General features: G+C 44.0%; 4 protein-coding genes across 4 annotated transcripts; 2 read left to right on the top strand and 2 right to left on the bottom strand.

Annotated features, from left to right (window-relative positions):
- Window positions 1-989: 989 nt before the first annotated feature.
- On the bottom strand, window positions 990-5689 carry LOC128306650 (inactive CLIP domain-containing serine protease A28-like). Its single transcript, XM_053044222.1, has 3 exons — window positions 5409-5689; window positions 1678-2310; window positions 990-1620 (listed from the first exon to the last, which is right to left on the bottom strand). Exons 1-3 carry the CDS (start codon window positions 5687-5689, stop codon window positions 1026-1028), a joined length of 1509 nt encoding a protein of 502 aa, XP_052900182.1. The 3' UTR covers window positions 990-1025.
- Window positions 2470-4978, top strand: LOC128306589 (mitochondrial import inner membrane translocase subunit TIM44). Its single transcript, XM_053044139.1, has 3 exons — window positions 2470-2616; window positions 2738-2815; window positions 2896-4978. Exons 1-3 carry the CDS (start codon window positions 2614-2616, stop codon window positions 4099-4101), a joined length of 1287 nt encoding a protein of 428 aa, XP_052900099.1. The 5' UTR covers window positions 2470-2613; the 3' UTR covers window positions 4102-4978.
- A 4921-nt stretch (window positions 5690-10610) lies between the features above and the next one.
- On the bottom strand, window positions 10611-13736 carry LOC128306824 (uncharacterized). Its single transcript, XM_053044443.1, has 4 exons — window positions 13399-13736; window positions 12866-13201; window positions 12204-12772; window positions 10611-12092 (listed from the first exon to the last, which is right to left on the bottom strand). The coding sequence occupies exons 2-4, from the start codon at window positions 13147-13149 to the stop codon at window positions 11176-11178; spliced, it is 1770 nt and encodes a 589-aa protein (XP_052900403.1). The 5' UTR covers window positions 13150-13201; window positions 13399-13736; the 3' UTR covers window positions 10611-11175.
- Window positions 13737-14403: 667 nt separating this feature from the next.
- Window positions 14404-21911, top strand: LOC128307026 (uncharacterized). Its single transcript, XM_053044736.1, has 8 exons — window positions 14404-14499; window positions 15090-15539; window positions 15612-15706; window positions 16583-17846; window positions 18206-18942; window positions 19010-19206; window positions 19444-19548; window positions 19606-21911. The coding sequence occupies exons 2-8, from the start codon at window positions 15500-15502 to the stop codon at window positions 19664-19666; spliced, it is 2499 nt and encodes an 832-aa protein (XP_052900696.1). The 5' UTR covers window positions 14404-14499; window positions 15090-15499; the 3' UTR covers window positions 19667-21911.
- The last annotated feature ends 422 nt before the right edge of the window (window positions 21912-22333 follow it).

Here is a 22333-nt window from a genome sequence, read left to right on the forward strand (position 1 = left end):
CGTTTTTGGAGGTCCGCCCGCAGATTCACCCTTCGACGCTTTCTAGTTCACTGTGTCAAGTGCTCTGGGAAACTCGTTCACGTACGTGTGGACGACGCGGCTTTCGTGCACGTGCGGTTTACGATGGCCAACCGGCCGTAGCGTTGGGCGGGGAACGATTTTCACCCGCTACCCTGTCGCAGACACGGTCAGTTTGTGCAGAAGGAGTCGGATGAGAACGTTGGCACAAGGGGGCTTTCTGTGCTTTATTGAACTGTGGCACCGCGCAGACGCATCGTGGACATGAAGGTGGCAATGGACGTGGGATGGACGGCTGGCGTGGTACTACTGTAATTGGTGCACGGGGAGGATTCAGCTTGCACCTGAAACAGTACGGTTGAATCGGTTTCGTTACGCTCGTGATTCGAACCCGTAGCCCATCCGTTCGCTACGTAATGATTCACTGCACATCAACTGCATGACCGTAACTACACATACACGTACTGCCTGCTCACTCCTACACCCAACCCAAAAACCTACGTTCGCAATTGTCTCTATATGCTAAATTATGCTTTCATGCGCGGACTATTCACGCTACTCTCTTGATTGCAGCTGTTTTGCCGTGAAACGTCAATCGGTTGCAAGGTAGCACTTTATCTTTTAAGGTTTTAACACGTTTTTTTGCTCACTTTTATCCTACAAACCCTACTGGTAAAACCAATCGTTAGCACCAATTATGGGTTTTGGATTGTTTGCAATCAAAACTGCGAATAAAGCCAACGGTGCTGCAGCGTTTCGACACCAACCACAACAATAAACAATCGCCGTTTGACACTGATGACAGCCACCCGTTTAGAGCGCCCGTCATGCTGAAGTTACATTTGAAAAGACCGTTGCGATTCGTGTAATTCAAACAAAAGAAAACATTCGATAAAACTTATTGTTTATTTATACATTACATACTTTTCATGCTTCTAGCAATATAGTAACCAGTAAAATTTAAGGTTGCTAATTTTGGTGAAAGTCGACATTGCGAGAAATAACGCTTATACAAGTGCTTTCTGAGAAACGATCCATGAGCTCAGGTTCGCCACGTTGGTCAGTACTGCCGGAATTCCATCGCCACATCCAATTCCCCATGAAACGATCCCCAGCAGATAGTAGTGACCGTTCCGTTCGCATGCAAACGGACTACCGCCCGATCCTTGACACACGTCAGTGCCGTTACCTTGAGCACAAATGAAGTTTTGATGAAGCTTAAATTTGGAACCCAGCGTTGGTTGCCTCTGTAACCGGGTCTCGCAAAGGGACCGCTCAAGAATTGAAAGTTTGTTGAATTGTTGAATGCTTTGCGGACGATTACTTTTGGGAGAGCCACCCCATCCAGTCACGAAGCAATTTTCATGCGTTAAGGTAGCTTCAGACCCGCCAAGACACACCGGTTCCACGTTCAGGAGAGTGTCGTTGAAAGGTTCGTTGAAGAATAGAAGAGCGATATCGTTGAACAGGGCACCGGAGTAATAGTCGGGATGAACCACGATTCGACTTACAGTCCGCTCCTGGTGTGGAAGCCGTTCCTGGGTGTGTCTTCGATCCCAGTCACCAGCATGCACGACGAAACGATTCGGATGCAATCGATTGCTGAAATAGAGGGAAGAGAATTACTATCAGGCAGGAAATTCCTTATGCTAGACTTACTTTGACACACAATGTGCTGCCGTTATGACGACGCTTCGGTTCAGCAGAGCTCCTCCACAATGGTAAACGAAGGATCCATTCCTTATAAGTTGATACACAGCCACGGTCCAGGGAAATTCACTAAATCCCACCGTCCCGGACGGGACCTGACTTAAGTGATCGCCATCCTCATCTTGGAAGAATATTCGACTGCTTATTGAGTGCTGCCGTCTTCCACAATGATTTGCCGCACGACTAGCATTGAAGGAGCTTCCAGTTGGATGTATTCTAGGTGTAGTTGAACTTACAGTCTGCGGTGTTTCATCTGTAGCTACTTTATCAACTGGCAATGAATTGCTATCGATCGGCTCGAATGTATCCACCAGGCTGTGGCTTAGCAATAGATTGGATAGCTCAAGTAACAGGCTCGGATCATGCTCCGTTTCGTTCAATAAAACCGGTTGAAATGGAATGGCCGTTGGCAGGTTCGGAGGTGCCGGATCAGAATCGAAAACCAAGCTATCGACCGGTTCTAGTTTTGTTGAGGAAATGCTAGTCGTCGGTGGTGTGAAGGTTGTCGAAGAAGTAGTTGATTCAAGAGGTATTATCTGTGCCCGTCGACAGCAAACACTTTCCGGACCGCATAAACCATCCCTACAGAAAGAAATTAATAAAATAACGTTTTATTTCTATACGATGGTTTTTACACACCTTGGTCCTCACGAGTGACATTAGGCTTGACAGCCGTTGTCAAACGCCCGTGGTTCTTACGTCATACGAAGCTGCTGGTACACGAACGGATTTTTAGCGAGGAGCACAAAGTGCAGTGGTCTATGGCGTAAGACGATGAAAATTCAGCGAAAATCACTGATAGTACACTTGTTCTGAGAGCAGCCACACCAATCAACGGACTACTGATAATATATTGATCGATTCGCAACATCAACGGACGTCAAAATGGTATGTATACCCTCGAACGCACATCGAACGAGCGAGTTCATCGTCTGATCCACGGCGGAAGGCCTTGAAAATTAGCCTATTGCAAGTACAGTAACAGATGGGTACGTTCGATCTTTTGCAGCAACTGTTGTACGCAACCGGTAGAATAGTACCAGCTTTATTATCCCGTACTGCAAACCGAGCGGTACCATGCTCGCTGGTAAGTAGGCAAAAAACCGGCCAAGTTTACATCGAATTGCGGAGAAAAAAGGCATCTCTCTTTTCATCTTCTCTTTTTAGCGTGCCTACTCGGCTCGGCGGCCCGGCTTCTTCACGCAGGTTATCGATAACATTAAGCAGGAGATGGAGAAGAACAAGGAAATGAAGGATAATCTGAAAAAGTTCCGCGAGGAAGCGCAAAAGCTCGAACAGTCTGACGCACTGAAGGCCGCCCGGCAAAAGTTTAACACGGTCGAATCGGAAGCTTCCAAGAGCAGTGAGGTGTTAAAGGATAATATCGACAAAATACGCGACCGCGTGACGGAAGTGATGGATGAGGCGGCCAAGACGGATTTGGCCCGGAAAGCAGGCCAGCTGGGCGAGGAGTTAAGTAAAACGGCACGCGGTGTGGGTGAAACATTAGCGGAGAAGGGTCAAGTTTTGGGTCAGTCCGGCGCATTTCGGGGGATTAGCGAAACGGCCAAAGTGGTACGACAGGAGATGGACAACCAGAGTATCGAGGCGCGGGTATACCGCAGTCCGGAGAAGTTACGGAAGCGTGTGGAAGTTTCTCTCGCGTCGGATCCTTCGCGGGTGGTGGAACCGAATGCGGAAGCAACCGGTATGGAGCTGCACAAAGACAGCAAGTTCTATCAGTCATGGGAAGATTTCAAAAACAACAATCAGTACGTGAACAAGGTGCTCACGTGGAAGATGAAGTACGACGAATCGGAGAACCCAATGATCCGGGCCTCCCGACTACTGACGGACAAGGTGAGCGACATCATGGGCAACCTCTTCTCGAAAACGGAACTTTCGGAAACGTTGACCGAGATCTGCAAGATAGACCCGAACTTTGACCAGAAACAGTTCCTGCGGGACTGCGAGAACGATATCATCCCGAACGTGCTGGAATCGATTGTCCGGGGCGATCTCGAGATACTGCGGGACTGGTGCTTCGAAAGCACGTACAATATTATCGCGACTCCAATCTCCATGGCACAGAAAGCCGGCTATCGACTCGATTCCAAGATACTTGACATCGAAAACGTGGACCTGGCGATGGGCAAGGTGATGGAGCAGGGCCCGGTACTGATTGTGACCTTCCAGACGCAGCAGATCATGTGCGTGCGGGACAGTAAGGGTGCGGTGATCGAGGGTGATCCCGAGAAGGTGATGCGATGCCACCATGTGTGGGTACTGTGCCGGGACCCGAACGAGCTCGACCCGAAAGCCGCCTGGCGGTTAATGGAAATGTCCGCCAACAGCACGGAACAGTTCGTGTAAAGTGCTGTGAGTGGGTCCTTTCTTTTATCCCTTCCCCACAAGTGGGTCTACCTCCCCCGAAGGTCACCCGGTCGCAAGTGCGTGTATGCGAGAGTGTGTATGTGAGCGTGTGCGTGTGTAGAATAAGGCGCGAACACACCAACCAACCTTCTAATGGTAATGCGACGGACGTTCCTTTCTCAGCTGTGATCGCATCCTGTGTTCGCGTGCCTAAATGCCATTTTAGACGGCATCCGGAATGCGTCAGTTTTATAGAAGCGCGTGTGTGTTTGAGTGCGACAGTTAGTAGCTATAGCGTATTTTGTACAGAGGATGCGTTTGTTTTTTTTTTTTACGCGGTGGCCGTGGTCACGGTAACTATCGGAAGTTGACGCTGCAAGAACCGAACCAACATGCCCAGGCCACCGCGAACACGTGTCCAGGTAGCTTAATGTTATAATGGGGGACGCGATCGAAGTCAATAGCAATAGGGCTGCAGCGAATCTTACGCTTTTGGACGTTTTAAGTTTGGGATCTAAAAAAAAGAAACGTTGCAACGATACGTTATTTACCTCGTGTTAGATATCGAGGTTCGAGCTAAATCCGAGCAAATGCGATTGTGTATGGGCAATAAATTTGAGGCGCATTACGGTACACCCGGATCATAAGAGAATGAAGCCGTGCGTTGCAATGATTCTACGATGAGTATACATCCAGAAAACGGGTCGCAAACACAATCAATCGCAAACAGTCACCGATCGTAATCAATTCCAGCAATCAGAACACATCAACTCTCGGCATAACAGAGTCTGTCGTATGGTGAGCTTATCAGGGTCCTAGCACCGCACCGCTGCGGTCTTGACCTGCTGCACCACCACGCGTGTGGTCCGTAAAATGATACTCCGTAATTCCAGAAAGTAGTAAAACTTGAGATGTTGATGAGATCTTCATTTTATGCACCAAAGTTGGATGGCGTCACTGGGGAAACTTAACCCAGACAAACCCTACTTCGACAGGTAATAAACGTTCAATAGCTTCACCCCTTAATCACTCTCTTAATATTGAAGGTTTACATCGATTGCATTCTGCCACACGCAACATGACCGGGGACACGTACGCACACACCGGAAATGGATCGTGAACGATGGACACTTTATTTGGAGGACGTTGCGAAGACTTGATGAATTTTAATGCAATTGAACGTCACCGAGCGAGCGAGTGTTCTACCAATTCGCGTTCGAACGTCTATTGCTGATTTCAATCAGTCACGTTTAGGATTTTCCCCCAGTCGAATAGAATTGATTGTGGCGTTGCCCTGTGACGCTTACCTTCCGGTCGGTTGATTGCGGCAACGGTTCAACGGTACGCATATGCAATCCGGTGAATCACTGTCGATCAGTGAGTTTCCTCCAACGCGTACCTCGTCCAGCTCCGAATCCTTGCTTATTACGATCGCTTTGACATCTTTCGATTCCCGTAGCGCTTCTGCCTGCTTGATGAGGTTGGAGTTCATCCACCAGAAGCTACCATCGAGCTGGGCAGGCACGGGTACGATCAGGATGCCGAGTAGCATCGATGACACCGTAAACGCGACGAATCCTCCAAACATTTGGTATTTTTACGCTGGCACGTTTCAAATAACTGGAGTAATCTTTCCACACCACTTCGAACGTTCTGTTTGGCTCGGACTTGACACTATCACTGCTGATTTGTTTCTTTTTTTTGTGTTTTGTGTTTGCACTGAGATACTAATCTCGGTCACGAACTAGCAAACGCTGCGGCAACTTGCGCAATTGCAGCGCGAACGACGAATGCGCTGCGAGCGAACCGGCACAAACGATTTTTATTCTTCGCCCGTAAAGCTGGCGGCCCCGAGACGCGGTGCACAGTGCAGCAAAGCGAATAGTGGTGTGTCTTCAGGTTTCGGACCTATGCGGCACACACAAGCGTGGTGTCGATAGTTTACGTCCGATTGATTCGCGTTAATGGTGCCCATTTGTTGCTTTCCTCTTCTGTGCGTACCATCTGTGGTTTCGCACACCGAAACGGCTTGTGGGGATTATGCGGGTGAAGGCTGCAAGCGGTTATGCTGCGGTGGGGTTTTTGAACGTACCCAAACTGGATTGTCGCAGCAGAAGCGACAGGTTATGCAACCGAATTATTACTTCCTACTTTATTTTGTTTGTTTGCTTTTTATTTTGGTTGTGTGGGTATGGATGACCAGCTTCAAACGGAACTGCAGGCCTAGCGCATGTGTGCTTGGTTTGGCTGATGATCGGCGACGTAATCGCGTTTCGTGCTGTGAAAGTTCAAGGCCGGCACCCGGCTGGCGGGAGAAAAGATGTCAACGACACTGCGACGCGATCGTGATTTGTGTGCCCTTGAACGGGCATCCGAAATCCGATCACCGTCATACGCTTCTTCGCCTTATTTGCATCACGTCGGTGCATTATTCCATGCGCTTTACGTTATTTTGACGTCCCAGTTTCGCTTTCGTTTGGCATCGGTCGACAGGCTGATGACCCGATCGGTCCGAGTCCGGATGTGTGGGGCAAGGTCGGCAAGACATGCTGTGATAGTTATGCTCGCTCAACACACATACACACTCGGTGCGATGGAAGCGTCTATTTGCTGAGTCATCCACGCCGGATATGTCCTCGACATTGACGGCACGTTACTTCACCATCTGTGCCGATGGTTACTGGGCATTCCAATGCGAAACGCCACATTTTCTGGGATTTTCCCAACAGTCCAATGTAGCGCAGCGGTCGATTAGCGCAACCGCCATGGCAATAGTTCCGTTTTCTATTAGGCGACGCTAAAAGAAGGCAGTGAAGGTCAGGTTGGTCAGGTCAGGTGGTGGAATTGCTGGAGAATTAAAGCGGACGTACGGCTCTGCTCCAATTTATTGCAACTAAATTACGACGATGGTGGTTCTTATGTCGGTTGTTTAACGCTTTCATTGCTTTCGTCTTTAGTGAAGTTATTCGGAATGCTGCCATCCGAGCGTGGACCTAGCAACGCAACTGTTAGCAAGACTGGCAATTTTTCCCTTTTGTTTTTGTATCGAAATTATTGGAGTAGATCTGATTCAGATTCAGGAATCTGAAAGAATCTTTCATACTGAATGAATGATTCTGAATCTCTACTCCAAAGGTTCATGAATCCTCTAAGGTACGACGTCCAAGGAGCTTGTCCATTTTGCTTAAGTCCTCAAGGGACTTGACTGCTCTGAGGATTCATGATTCTTTTCGGAAATTCAATTTAAAAATTATGTGAAAAATTCGTTGAAATACTTTTGGGAAATTTGCATATCATCCTCCTGGATCGCTTTTAATATAACCTTTCTGTATAATCTATGAGTAACGTGTTGGCAAATCCGTGGAACATCCTGAAAGAAAATTGTGGCCAAATCTATCGGATAGCAAACGGTGGAAATATCGATGGAAAACTGCCATACAACTCTCCGGAAAATTCGTGTAAAGCGGTGTTTAATCACTTTTAAATATTTAATGTAATTCCTGAGAAAACAGCGCAAACTCTCAATGCACTAGTACGAGATATACATTTTGAAAATAAAAACTTAAGGGAAGCTGGTGGAAAATTCATGGAAAATGATCATTAAAATTGATAATGGAAAATTATTAAAACCAGAAAAGGTAAGAGACGAAGTGTATCTCTGAAGATATGAGACGAATAGCCGAAGTTAACCAAAACACAGAATGAATTGAGTGCAGAAGACCCAAATGATTCAAAGCACTGGCACGGAACGAGGACTAATCGCAGGTTCGTAGTCCTTGTAGAGTCGAGATGCAAATTCGGCACAACAGATACAGCCAACAGGACAACGTATCTGATGGCAACTTCAACCTCCTGTTATGTCTTCGATCGATAGACATAGACGATAGACGAGCTCCAGATTGCAAACAACTCGGTGGGGCTACCATCTTGGAACGCTCAGTGTATGATATATTGTGTATCTCCGATATCTTCGTATCTCCTCAAATGTCCAATGCAGTTCGGAGCAGTCCGGAGTGGTCCAGAACACTCGATGCCGGAATTTGACTAGGAGATTCTTGGAGTTTCCCATCTACACTACACTATTCCCATCACTAACACCTGCCGCGTTGCGTAGCACTAAGTCTACCCTATCAGGCCATACACTAACCTGCCTGTCACTAATAGTGTAGACATATTGGAACGGCCCGGTATTAGTGATTTTATTTAATTCCCCCTAAGCGTGCGCTTGTTCGGGTTTCTGCCCCGTCAACCGTATGGCGTGGAGATCACCAAATTGGTTTATGCGATTCTACAATGCGTTGCATTCGCCGAAAAGTGGAATTGATTTGTGGTTTGCAGTTAAATTAGCAAAGCATCGGATGTGCCGTTGCGAGCGGATCGGACACACCGTAGTCGGAGCACATATGGCTATAAGGTCGCCGATTGGTGCATCGCTCGGTTGCATGCTGAGAAAAATATTAAATGCAGAGAAGAATATCGAATCTGTGACTTTAAAGCATAAACGAAATTGCACTAGGATTTCCGAAGGTATAGTACAAGGAGAGCATCCACGGAAGAGGTAGCACCTAATACAGTAATTTTGCTCAAAAACCACCGAAAAAATGCTTCAAAAACTACCAGTTTCCGAATGTATAGTACCTGGAGAGCATCCACGGAAGAGGTAGCTCCTGGTACTGCCCCGAAAGGCATGCAATGTAACTTTACGTCGGCTGGTACGAAATTCCATACAAACCAGCTGTTTTGAGATTTCCGATACCAGGAGAGCATGTTTCAAGAGGTGACACCTGGTAACAGCCGAGCAAGCAGCTTCCCGGTAGATGGCGCGCTACTTCGTATGCAATGCAGTGGTGCTTAACATTTTATTTTTTCATTAATTACGAATGATCCCCCAATGATTCATTACGATTATATGAATGATTGCTTGTTTCGAATGTTATTACTTGTTTCGAATGTTATTACTTGTTTTTTTATATTTAAAAAAAGAATATAATTTTGCATTATAGTTCTATATTCATTTAACATTCCGATTAACAAAGATTTGCAAGAATATAAACAGATAGAAAGCATTGTTTTGCTACGAAAACCGTTAATTGTATACGAGTGTAAATTTGGTTGACAACTCTATTGTTAAACGGTTTCTGCCCATAGTGCGACACAAATCATCGCCTGAATTGTTGAAACGGAAATGAAATATTTCAAGTTGCAAGTTTGACAGCACATTGGCGTACCCACACCGAGCCAAGTAAAAATGGAAAACATCCATGGTTAACAACAAGAAAGAAGAAGAGTTCTTAAAAGGCGATGTGTGTGCTAAAAATGTGTGTGTGTGATCGGTGCGTCTTTCTTGTTGTACGAAGCAAAGACGCCGCTTTGATTTTTTAATGCTTTCCAGGAATTATTCCCTGGTTTTCTGCGATTGCATAACCATCAGGTTCCGGGTTGCTATGATGGCTCGTCACAATTATTATTGCTCACTATTGAGAATTACAGCTCTTCGCCGCTTTGTATTTCCTTTCGTTTTACTTTCGTTATGTTTACACACCAGTCCTTCGACAGTACGATATTTTAATAATAACAAGAATTGTTCCACCAATCGATGGATTTGATTCATAAAGACTTGAGAGTTTGATTCATGTGCCATACATTTGCGACATTAAATCGATTGACGTCGATTATCAATCGATGCTGTCGTTATCACACAATTTCCCGTACATAAATCTCATACATCTTCAATCAGTTCTTACGTCTTACCAATCGAATCAATTCCAACGAAAACATCCGGGATCGACGTAAATCGAGTGCGGTTTCTGTATAGGTATACGAACCATTAATTTTGTTCATCGGTAGAGCTAAACTTTATTTTACCTATGGAATAGGTGAATAGGTTTTACAGGAATTTCAAGATTATGTCCTGGCTCACTGCGATTGTAAAACCATGAATGCTCCAGGTTGCTGTGTTGGCTCGTCACAATTATTATAAACTATTTCCGCATTTCCTCTGCTCACTATAGAGAATTACCGCTCTTCGCCGCATTGTATTTTCCTTTTGCTTACACACCAGTCCTTCGACAGTACGATATTTTAGCAATAATAAGAATTGTTCCACCAATCGGTGGATTTGATTCATGTTGGGTGGTTGTAGCGTTATAAAGACTTGAGAGTTTGATTCATGTGCCATACATTTGCGACATTAAAACCGATTACCGTCGATCATCAATCGATGCTGTCGTTATCACACAATTTCCCGTACATAAATTTCATACACCTTCAATCAGTTCTTACGTCTTACCAATCGAATCAATTCCAACGAAAACATCCGGGACCGACGTAAATCGAGGGCGGCTTCTCTATAGGTATACGAACCATTAATTTTGTTCAAAGGTAGAGCTAAACTTGTTTTTACTGATGAATTATATGAACAACAATGATCTTATTCACATACAACAAAACCATAGACAACAAAAAACCATAAACACACATCGCTTCGTATGCCTCCCAACTTTGCGGGAGAGTCAAAATATGTTTATTTAATCATTTGTATGTGCTTTTATAAAGTATAGTAAGCAGTTCATCTGCAATGGCTTGCAAGGAATTTTATTTACATGTTTAAGATTTATCTTGTTCGGCGGCAACTTCCTGAAGGATCTAGTGTCTTAATCAACAAACTACCGCGTCTTACAGAGATCAATCAGTGGGTGTCGCGAAACATATCGCGTCTTATCAGATAATCGCAAAACGTAACCTTGCTGTGCAATCATCAAATACAAGTCAGTTAAGCATTGTCCGTAACAGGAGAGTAAGAGCGGAATTCATTCCGAAATCGCGTCTAATCGAAGCATATGCGCAAAAATGATTATGTACACCATGAGATGTTGATCCGGGTGAGAAAATAATCTAATCAATATAAATAACTAAGTTTCAATGAAATCATCGATGAAACAACGACAACGCATATGTTAGGTAATTCATTGTTTCAAAATTACAAAAAAACAAACTCCTGGTTACAGATATTTTAAAGTAACCGGAAGATGTGACAAAGTTCAAAGTATTATAAAGAAACGAAAGCGCTCCACATTACGGCTGTGTTTCCTTGTTGTCCTGATAGGCTTGTAAAATTTGCGCGGCGGAAGGACGCAAGGCATAGTTTTTGGTCGTACAAGCGTAAAACATTTCCAGCAGCTTGTCATACTCCTTGCCGAACGCTGGTTCGATCGGCAGCGGTGGACGAGTACCGAGACACCCATAATTGAGAAAGTTACCGTCCATGTCCGAGTTCTCCTCGTCTTCCGGGCTCTCATACTCATCCCCTTCGCACATGTCTCCGGAAAAGCACTCTGAGTGATCCTCATCCGAGTCGAATTCCTCCGAACTTTGTACCTGGTACGATTTGATTGGAACAAAGGCTTCCTCATCGGAACTGTCAAACACCGTGACCACTTCCGGCGATACTATCACCACTTCTGATTCGGTTTGTTCTTTCACTTTTGTAGCAGCACTATCATCGGTGTCGTTTGATTGCGGCAATGGATCGGTTGAGCTATCCACTTTCGGTGCTGTATCAGCCGTTTCGTTGATCGTTAGTGTTGGTGGTGGTTTCTGTTCTTCGGATGGTTTTTGTTCTTCGGCTTCGTTCTTTTCTATTCCGCCCGCATCCTTTACTACTCCAACCGCATCCTTTTCTATTCCGACCGCATCCTTTTCGTTTAAGACAGCGTCGTTTGCTTTACCGACACTATCATTTTCCTTAATGATTGTCGATTGTTTCTCAATCGAGTCATATTCTTTTCCAGCTGCAATTGTTTCATTGCCAATTGGCTTGTTCTCTTTGCCTTCCATATCGACTGGCTCATCTTTAATCGTTTCATCTTCCTCCACCAGATCAATTACTTCATCGTATTTAATTCGTTTCAATTCAGGGAGCAAAATCGGCGATTTTCGTTTGCGGGCATATACTCGTTTTCGTGCGAGCTCTGGAGGAAGAGTTGAACCAACTAGAAAATGAAATAAGACAACATAAGTCCGGAGTTGTAGAAATAGAGAGGGAATTAAAGAGAGAGCGAGAGAGAGTTTTGAACTTATTAAATAAACCTTTCGCTACTTACATTCTTCGTCATTAACGACGTCCAACTTGTGGACTTTGTTACGCATCTCCTTTAATTCCTTGGGAGCTGCAATAACATAGTCTCTTATGCCAGGAAATGTATGCGGCGGCATGCAAGCAATCATCTCGAAGATGACTAGCCCGAATGAAAACATGTCAGATTTGGCTGTAATGTTGCCAGAGTTATCGAGCACCTCCGGTGCCGACCATAAGCCAATCGCGACGCTATACATGCCACACTCCACCGTTCCATTTGCGGTAAGCCTTTTGGACATTGGACCAAATCCGCACAGTTTAATGTTTTCGAAATCGTTGTCCGTCAGAATGTTGAACGATTTGAGATCGCCGTGCATGATGTGCTGCTTTGTATGCAGATAATCCAGTGCACCGAGGATTGCCAGCACAACTTTGTACGCGTTGGCTGCTTCCAATGGTCCTTGCTGAGTCGAGTATCGTAAGCATAATTGATCGGCTAGCGTTTTCGAGCAGTATTCCATTGCTAACTGTCGTTTGCATGCTTCCAAACTTTCGCAAGCCAGTGCTCCAGCGATGTGTTGAAAGTTCAAATTCCTGTAACACAGAACAAAGAAAAGAGAAGAGGATGCCAAAAAAGAATGTAAAATGCGTGCATTTTAGAACAGTGTAAAGTTACACTTCACTTACCGTACGACCTTTGCTTCCTGCTCAAGATATTCGCAATAGAAATCTATTGTCAAGCCTTCCATTCGCTTATTCAAGCTTTTGATATCCCATGGCAAGCGGTCTGTAGTCTTCTCCACCCCTGCCGGGCGACGAATCCGGTGTAGCACAACGTCCGATATGAAACCCAGCGTAGATAAAAACGGCGAATTCGGGATCTCATGTTTCGTGATCGGAGCGCTGCAGTGCGTTGGATTGCGAATGATGGTACCGTCATCCTGTGTTTCGTTTTCACTTCCTGCTTCCATATTTTGGCTTCCCGGTAAGGTAAAGGCGCTTTACTAGTGGCGAAAAGAGGTACTGAAATGTGAAGCCGTCTTTAACCACACATGCATAGCGTTTGCGTTCTGTTTAATCTGTCAATTTCCTCTTCTTCCCCACATCCCTTAGTTAATAAGACAAACTTGTAAAGCCCTTGCGGCAGGCAAATTAAATTGAAATAAATAATCTCATTGCATACGCTCATACGATGGTTAACAAACTGTTCAAATACTCACCACAAGACTATATATACAAAGCTTTAGCAAAACCCTTTCCTCTGGTGAAGCTAGCACGACCCTTCGCTGGAGATGGAAATAACCTCACTTAACAGCCGCAAAATTAATGGTAATCCAGTAAAATGTTCAATGCGCGCATACACACACACACACACTCGAAACAGCACAAGTCGGACAGTGTCTCGCTGCTAGCCACAAATGGAATGTATTACCGACAGTAACTCAATGTTAACATGTACCAATGAACAGATTTTAATACTTTTACACTTGAAATATGATGATTGAACACGACACGGTACAGCAAGTAAGGAAAGCGCTTGTTTAGCTTAACACTGAAATACGCGACCATCACTCTATGAAGTTCAGATGAAAATGGAACGCTTTTGGCGCCGGTTTCGTGATCGACGTTTATTTGACAGTGGGCTTAGGCTGTGGTTTGGTTCGAGAGCGGTCATACCTCCTGATGGCGTTCTACATTTAATATTTCAAAATAAGGGTTTGAAACATTTCATAACATGTGTAAAAATTCGTTAAATCGTGTAGAATTATGTAAAAATGTTTGTTTTGCACTATTTATTTAAAAAACGAACATTAATGTAGTTCTATTTCGTTTAACTCACGATTATTTTTATATTTTAATTAAATTTAACTTGATACAAACCTGCACGACCATTGTGTGACACTGTTTGTTTTCAGCCAAAAACATCGCATAAATTCGTGGAGCGGAAATGACATATTTCATCATTTGCAGAAAAATTATGTTCTGCCATCTTGTCTGCGAATACATACGAATTGACATCCTTTCTATTTATTCCTGAAGAATAAATAACATTTTCTGGAAACAGAAAAGCCCTATTGGTTGCAATCATGCCACAACCTGTAATTTTATTTGTCTCTACGTTTGACAGCACCTTGACGTATTGGATCAATTTTGTCAAATAATGGAAACATTGACGGGCAACAATTCTACAATTTGTGAAAACGATTTTACGAGTGAATCTGTGCGGGAGAGTGTGTGCGAGAGTTCGTGATGGGCTGTGCGTTTTTTCCGTTTTTTTCTCTGTGCTGTTGAGTAAAATAAAACATTGTGTTTAATTCATAGTAAGTTAAATGTTCTACGAAAGTAAAAATTATAGACGATTGCTCTTTTTGCCTTCTGATTTCTGCTAAAGAACACCACACTCGTTAGCCTCCTAATTCTATACGCAGCAGCTGCTGCAGATGACAATAAAGGTTAGGCACCGAATGCCATTACTATCCACTTCCGGAATGCATTTCGATGAGAAGGAAGCAGATCAAATGAAATTTTGTTAAAGTATTAACAGTTCTTGATCGGCAAAGCACTGAGGAAGCTCTAGGACAAAATGGAAGAGCAAAGGACTAAACAAACGCACACCCACAACACACCGCTGCCATGTAAAGGCGTGTGCGTAGGGGTTTTTTTAAAATAAGTTTATGCATTTTCCTATTTAGAAAGATAAGTGCCTTCAGTAGTGGGTTGAGTGCAGTTTTGCATAAGGAGTGCATCGTTCCTGCATGTGCGTGCCTTTTCTCAGGCACTCCTCTGCTTCGGCAGTTGTTGCCTGCTTTAGACATTAATGCGTCGTGTTATTTGTTTTAGATCGTTAAATTTTATTTCAAACCCCATCTCCAACACTTTCCTTTCTTTTCTTCTCTATTACGTTCCATAGCGTTCGGTTTTCTATGTGCAGAATAGTTAAGTCAAAAAAATAAGACCTGCTCCATCGATAATAGTCGATTCTAGCAGGCTGTGCGTGCATGTGTGTATGTGGATTATGTGCCACACAACGCAACGTAATTCTTGCGGGTTACATTACACCGATTAACTTCGACCATTCAACCGTTTGGTGTTACAAACAGCTCACCAGCAATTTCAACCGTCCATCAGTCTCGCACGTCTTCGATCAATTTCTTACTTCCAATCAATTGAATCTAATTCCTACGACAACTTCCGGCATCGTAGAAGTGTAAAGAAATCAGATTGAATGGTCGTGTATCGTATCATCTATAGCCGCTAAACAATCGCGAAGGAGATCCGGCCCATCGATCCAGAATTTAGCAAAGCCAGATCTGTGGCACGATGTGGAAGTGTCACAAATGCGGCAAACCCGTCTTTTTCGGTAAGATACATTCATAGAAATAGTTTCATTGCGCAAGTATTAAATTGGGTTACATTTTCAACTTCTTTCCAGCGGAACGTAAACAATCGCTCGGTTACGATTGGCATCCGGAATGTTTACGGTGTGAGGAGTGTGGCAAGCGGCTTAATCCTGGACAGCATGCCGAAGTGAGTACTGCTTATACTTGGGATAACTAGAAACCATAGAAAAGCAAAGATAATCCACTGTATGGGGACTCTTGTGGCATTACAATTAATGCTTAGTAGGTCATTTTTTGCTTGAAACAATTTCCGCAAACGCTTTCCAACTATCATTGCCTTACAATAAACTATTCGTGTTATCTGGAGATGTTAAAAACATTGTTGAACCAGCTCTCCGGGCGTTAATACTTCTCGTCTCGTCTTGTAAACCATGGCTGTGTACAATGCTCTAAGGTATTTGAGATTTGCGTGAAGAGATAAAACCTCATAAAACACACATTGTAAAATTGTGTATTCAACCTTCTCCATCGCCGATGTCGGAACGCATGAAGCCTTTTAGCTTACATCTGCATAAAAGAACAGAGTGAACTGAAGAGATAAACAAATACGCAAGAAGACAATATTATGCTTTCAACCAATTCTGGCACTATACGCCGGATATTAAAATGTTTGCTTTCTTGAATAACGTTCTATTTGTCATTTTTCACCATAACAGATGTACTGTAGGACACTGAAACTCAGTAGAAATTAAAATGATGAATATAGACAGAAAACAAAATCAGAACAATGGGTGAACAATGAACAAGAGATCGAACACTGCGGAAGGGAGTGTTACATGGATAGGGGAGAGGCAAATTGAGCATCAGTATAATCCAACAAAAGATTCGCAACCTATTAGAAAACCTGGGTTTTTCATACGTTTACACGTTTACGTTCCAGATAGTTTAAGTCTAGGAGGAATATTTTACTTTTTTTTCCAAATATACAATATTATTTCAAGAATTCCTTTTTGTATGATAAAGCATGTCGTATTTTTAAATTGTTTTTTCTTTTCATTTGTAGCACAAAGGTGTACCGTACTGTCACGTGCCATGCTATGGAGCTCTGTTTGGACCGCAGCTCTTTGGGCACGGTACGCGAGTGGAGTCGCACAAGAGCTTCGGTCAGCCAGATCAAAAGAAGCAGGCCATTCAGCGTTCACCAGCTGGTCCAACCGTTCCACGGGGCCATCTCGAATCGAAGCTGAAATCCTACAACCAATTCCACAACAACAAGAGCATGGAGATACGAAGCCGGGAGGTAAACGGGCGCTTGGTGCTGGAGGGTGCGTTGCGCATTTACTGGGGCGTGCAGGGCATGATCCATTTGAAGGAGGATGACGACCAGCGGACGGTGGTGACGGTGCGGAAGCGTAACTCGTACCGGCAAAGTAACTCGGTGTCGATGGCCCACGGTGCCGGTGTGACGAGCGACGACGGTGAGGAGGGCGATGAGAAGGAAAATATACCGATCGGTACGGAGCAACATCAGGGACGTGGTGCGGCTGGTGTGATGGGCTTAAGTACGTCGAGTTTAACGGAACCGGCCGATAGCAACAACGACACGACTACCATCTCGGAGAGCATCTCGTACGATACGCTCAGCCTGTCGTCGGAGTTAAACTCGAACTTTGACTCCAAGCCGGCCTCATCGAGCGAGTCGTCTAAGGAGGTGTCGCCGAGCCATGCCGGTAGCAAGTACGTAACGCTACCACCGAAGCTCGACGTGAAGCAGCTGGACTGGGACGAGATCGACGAGCTGCTGCAGGTGGAACGGAAGCTGGACGAGAGTGAAAAGCTGTACCGTACGATGCCATCCCCGTTGGCATCTGGGACAGGGGGTTCTGGTTCCGGTGGTGATCGTAGCCTGGCAAGCGAGAGCGTCACCGACACGGATTATAAGACGCTCACACCCAATACGGCGACCGGCGATTCCGGTTCGGGCGAATCCGGCGATAGTGACCGTACGACTACCGGTGGTCCTGATACGTCCACAAGCGTTACCAGCACGAGCGTGACGACCAACGGTGACGATGACTTTCGAACGCCGGAAGCAACGTTACGATCGCACGATTTTGAAGCCTTCAAGATGCAGATTAGTCGCGAGTTTATCAATAGCACCGCTGAGATGGGCAATACGGACGGTACGCTGAAGCAAAACCAACCGATCGATCCGGCACGTATCAATGATTCGCTGAAGTTGTATAACGATGGCGTTATGAACCGAAGCCTTTCGGACGAGCAGTGCCGGAATGCAATGTTTTCGCTCCCAGCTGGTAATATCACGGGTAGGTGAATTTATTCTCGTATATAATTAATGCGCAACATTTTTTTTCAATGAATCCTTGCAATTGATTTTATATTTATTTGCCTGTATTTGATATATTTTTTAAAATGCTTTATTTTACTTTTGTCGAAGACCATTTACTTTAATTGGATATTTCACGGGTTAGTGAGTTGACAAGTTAAAGAGGGCTAATTGAGATAGTAGATGTTTGGAATTTGTTCAAAATGATATTCATGTCGTAAAAGAGTTTTAAAATAGCTTATCATAATGTTTGTCATGACGCAATGCTTTGCAAATTAGTATGGTTTTTTTGTGTAACATTAATTAAATAATAATTATGTTTGTTTTTCTTCCGGCTAGGTTCGTTTCACGTTGAGTCCGGTGGTAACGAGGAGGACGAATTGACCCTGCGTCATCCGGCTAACGGCATATATGCATCGCCTAACCATGCCCGCCAATCTTCCATTGATAGTCCGAAGAAACGGACGCATCTTCAGCGGCCACACCCAACCACCGACGCACCGTCCTCTGGAGCGACAACAAACGGTGGAGGCGTCACTTCACCCGGTACGGACACGGACAGCTGGACGGCCGACCGGGGTCTGCTGCGCTCGAAGTCCCAGGGTAACCATTACTCGGGTAACAGCATGATGGATAGTGATGGCGAGGACGAAACCATTGGGGCTGGTTCGGAAACGCTCAAACCATCCGATAAACCGCCCGCATCGATACACATCCGCATGGATTGTTACGACGAGCTGGAGAGCCCTTCATCCGCACGGGCAATCACCTCGTCGGATGACGGTGATATAACGGCTGTAACAACGACCACCGTAACGACGACGACCCAGCCGTCGGAGTACAGTACCAGCATTAGCGGCCATCCAGTGACGGACGAAGGAGTCGTACTGCGAAAGCCGCCGAAAACTGGCTCAACCGCGATTAAGCGCCGGTCGGGTAACAGAAGGTCACGCACCAAGCTGAAGCGTCGCTGCTCCATCAACGGTCACTTTTACAATCGCGAAACGTCCTTCTTTACACCACCGTACGGTTCGCAGATGAACGTCTGGGTGACGTCACTCGTCAACACGCAGGAGGTTAGCTTGCATGTGCATCTTTCCTTATGTAAAATATTAATTACACAAATACACATTCGCATTGCAGGTGATCAATCTACTGCTGGAAAAGTATAAGGTCGAATCGAAGGCAGAAAACTTTGCGCTGTTTATCGTGCGAGATAATGGCGAGCAAAAGAAGCTAAAAGATGATGATTATCCGCTCGTAACGCGCGTCATACTTGGTCCACACGAGGACATTGCCAAGCTGTTTCTTATGGACGGTCAGCAAACGCAGGAAATCAGGTAAGCATGATTGACTTCGTTTGATGGTTCAATGGTTGACGGTATGGTTGATTGAAAAAAAAATATTATTAAACTGTAAACAGTAAAGAACTGATATTAAAAACAACTACACTATAAAGAAGTGATTGAGTATAAATATTATTTCATTGTAGAATTGTAATTGTACGACGAGGAATGATTTGTAAAGTTTGAACCAACATCCATTTTTAATTCATCTTTCTTTTCTTGTGAGTGTAGCAGCGAAGTTGCACAGTTTCTGAACCTTTCCATTCCGGAGTGTCGCGCTATTTTGGAACGGTTTCACGAGGAGGAGCAACGTGAGCTGCATCGGATACGGTTCAAGTAAGGATTCCCATACATTGTTGCCTTTCGTCGATTCTAACCATCCATATGTTTTAGATTTGCTGAGTTGCGGAAACGCATCATACAGCGTATGGAGTCGCTTAAAGTCAGGCTGTAGAGCAGAAAGCGAGAAAAAAAAAGAAACACACCATTGGACGGTGGAAACAGTGATCCTATATATATCTAATACGTGTAAAGGATTGTCACACTATTTCCTATTCGAAAGCCAAGACGTTCAGGTGATGATTCCGCTACAGCAAAAAAAAAGCAATCAAATCGAATAGTAATCAATACTTGTTGATGTTTATTGTTAAGAAAGGGCACACCCGAAGAGGCCTTCAAAAAAAAAAAGGAAGGAAGTAGCATCAGTGTGTTGCAAATCTTTAATCTCTAATCGCTCTAAAAGCAAAAGTAACCAGCTTACTGTATAGTTTGTTTTTCTTTGTGTTTTTTGTCCCATTTATTGTGAAATACTGTTGCGTTTAAAATTTGCATTATAAAAAAAAACACATACACTCATGCGGTCGAACTTTTACCGAAATGGTGTACTCATTTTTTACGATAGGAAAAAAAAACTAGTACTCGAATTCGTAGCTAAAAAGGTATCGGGGGTAGTGGGCAACAAGAAGGTTAGAATATCAAACTGCCAAACATTGAGGTATTTTATAATAAGCGGTAGGAACGCACGTAGCATATGATTAAAATTTGCCTGGTCACGCCAAAAGTCACCGATTTGTCTCAAGCAAACGGGTATAAAGCAATTTGACAAACCAAGAAGATTAACAGATGCAAAAAAAAGGTAAAGTAAACAATCAAGGAATAATTAGAATAGAAAGGCGTCGTACGTGTGCAGATATCATTAAAAACACACACATACATACAAAAAAATAAAACACTATTGTGTAAAATGGTAGCAACAATCGGCAGGAGAGGAAGGTAAAAAATAATAACTTTACACAATCAAACCTCAACATATTTATCTCACAAATAACTCAAAACTCAAACAGCTTTAACCGCCTGTGAACAAAGTGCTCCAAGTAGCTAAGAAGCCGAGAGCTGACATATGGACGTGTATCGGCAAGCGTAAACTATTTAGCGTAGGAACCAGAAAAAGAAACGTTAAAAAGGGAGCTTTTGTAAAGTAACGTTCTATTTGTAACCACCCGACTGATAGTCCAGGTGCTTCCTCTAGTTCAGTAGCGCAGCCCAGCTCAATGTGTCCCGTCTCCCTAGTACTGCACACTCCCCCGTGTGCGTCCAAAAACGACAATATTCGTGAGTGGAAATCAAACCCGCACACGCATTGCAAAACCGAAGTAAAGTGAACGTGCGTTTTTTTCTAAGTTTGTTTGCTTTACTTTTAAAATGCTTTCGTGCGTATCTCTTCTTCTTTATCGGCACAACAACCTCAAAAGGGTCTAGGGGCTTACCGTTTCTGGCTTGCTTTGACAATAGCATGACCTGTAACCGGATAATCAATCCCGGAAGAAAGTTTGGACCGGTCCTGTCGTGTGAAAAAGTCTAAAATGATACAGTACAGTTTCGTACAGTGCTTGCGTTGAACTGCTGGTAAAACACACAAATATAAAGGAAAAATATCAATCTTTGCAATGTAGTAATTTTATCTCAGTGCTCATATCTCCGGCAGCTCGATTGGGCGTAGAAATCGAATGAATGGGAGCTCATTAATCGATGCATACTTTCGTACATTACACACGGGAGATGGGAGTGTTGTGTTAGAAATAATATTTCACATTAAACGGCCGCGTTTTGAAGAGGCTTTGGGTGAGTTTCGTTTCAACACCCCCACCTCCTATGACGAATACATACTCACTGCTTTGGTGAAACAAATCAAAAAGTAAGAAAAGAAACAGCAGACGTCTAAGTAAACGATGAAATGGACGAAACACGAAAAACAAAAACATATTCTCAGGCAGTGATGGAATGAAAGAGGTGGGGTGAAGCTGTGTAGAGGCAGTTTTGTAAAGTTTGTAAAGGAAAACATAGCACTTGTGGCGAAGGAACTGACCAAGGCAATCGAGCATAGGTTAGGCGGCTTCCTGGTGTATTCGTATTCCGATGGAAGAGATGGCATTATCGAACATATGGGTAATCTAATTCACTGGCATCGATTTGTGATGTGGGTTGATGTGTAATCGGGCAGAAACAGTAAGCGAATAATATAATGCAATTAACAAACAATCTCTAAATGGTATTTTGTATGTAGTTTTTGTATCTTCATTGTTAGCATTATATTGTTTATACATAGTGACAGTAGTTAGGTGACGGTTTGGTTGTATTGTTTGTATAGCAACTGCTGGTTTGCATATCTTTCTATTACAATTAAATATTTTTTCAACAAGCAGTACCGGTTGTTGTGGTAACAGTAAGTAATACAATACCGAAATTACGAAGATTGTTTATGCTTAAGTAAAATCTTCCAACACGCAACTAATGTGTTCCAAATAAGCATTCTAGTTAGTAACCGTAACTCGATTCGTTCGGCGGTGGTTTATCACCAGTACCGTGTGCATATGAAAGACGCGACCTCGTCAAGGACGTTTCGAAGACAGAGAGGATGAGAGAAAAAGAGAGAGAGGAAGAGAGAGAGAGAGAAAGAGGAAGATAGAGAGAGAGAAAAAGATTGTTAAAATGGTAACCAAACAGAACCGAGCAGATGGCGTTAATGAGTAAAAGAATGTTATTTTGCATCACACGTATCGCCGTCGCGCACCTTATAGTCAGAATAGATCTTTCTTATCTGACCCACTGATCAGCTCGGTAA

This window comes from Anopheles moucheti, chromosome X (assembly GCF_943734755.1).
Source record: "Anopheles moucheti chromosome X, idAnoMoucSN_F20_07, whole genome shotgun sequence".
NCBI lineage: Eukaryota > Metazoa > Arthropoda > Insecta > Diptera > Culicidae > Anopheles > Anopheles moucheti.

What these genes read in the sequence shown, in the direction of transcription:
- LOC128306824 (XM_053044443.1), bottom strand. Translation starts at nt 13,149, where the DNA reads ATGGAAGCAGGAAGTGAAAACGAAACACAGGATGACGGTACCATCATT. An exon ending in CAGGAAGCAAAGGTCGTACG is followed by an intron (nt 12,773 to 12,865) that starts GTAAGTGAAGTG and finishes TCTGTGTTACAG; the next exon opens with GAATTTGAACTTTCAACACA. An exon ending in CGTCGTTAATGACGAAGAAT is followed by an intron (nt 12,093 to 12,203) that starts GTAAGTAGCGAA and finishes TTCATTTTCTAG; the next exon opens with TTGGTTCAACTCTTCCTCCA.
- LOC128306589 (XM_053044139.1), top strand. An exon ending in GAGCGGTACCATGCTCGCTG is followed by an intron (nt 2,816 to 2,895) that starts GTAAGTAGGCAA and finishes TTCTCTTTTTAG; the next exon opens with CGTGCCTACTCGGCTCGGCG.
- LOC128307026 (XM_053044736.1), top strand. Translation starts at nt 15,500, where the DNA reads ATGTGGAAGTGTCACAAATGCGGCAAACCCGTCTTTTTCG. An exon ending in CGGCAAACCCGTCTTTTTCG is followed by an intron (nt 15,540 to 15,611) that starts GTAAGATACATT and finishes ACTTCTTTCCAG; the next exon opens with CGGAACGTAAACAATCGCTC. An exon ending in CACTCGTCAACACGCAGGAG is followed by an intron (nt 18,943 to 19,009) that starts GTTAGCTTGCAT and finishes TTCGCATTGCAG; the next exon opens with GTGATCAATCTACTGCTGGA.
- LOC128306650 (XM_053044222.1), bottom strand. Translation starts at nt 5,689, where the DNA reads ATGTTTGGAGGATTCGTCGCGTTTACGGTGTCATCGATGCTACTCGGC. An exon ending in CGCAATCAACCGACCGGAAG is followed by an intron (nt 2,311 to 5,408) that starts GTAAGCGTCACA and finishes TTCTTTCTGTAG; the next exon opens with GGATGGTTTATGCGGTCCGG. An exon ending in GCAGCACATTGTGTGTCAAA is followed by an intron (nt 1,621 to 1,677) that starts GTAAGTCTAGCA and finishes CCTCTATTTCAG; the next exon opens with CAATCGATTGCATCCGAATC.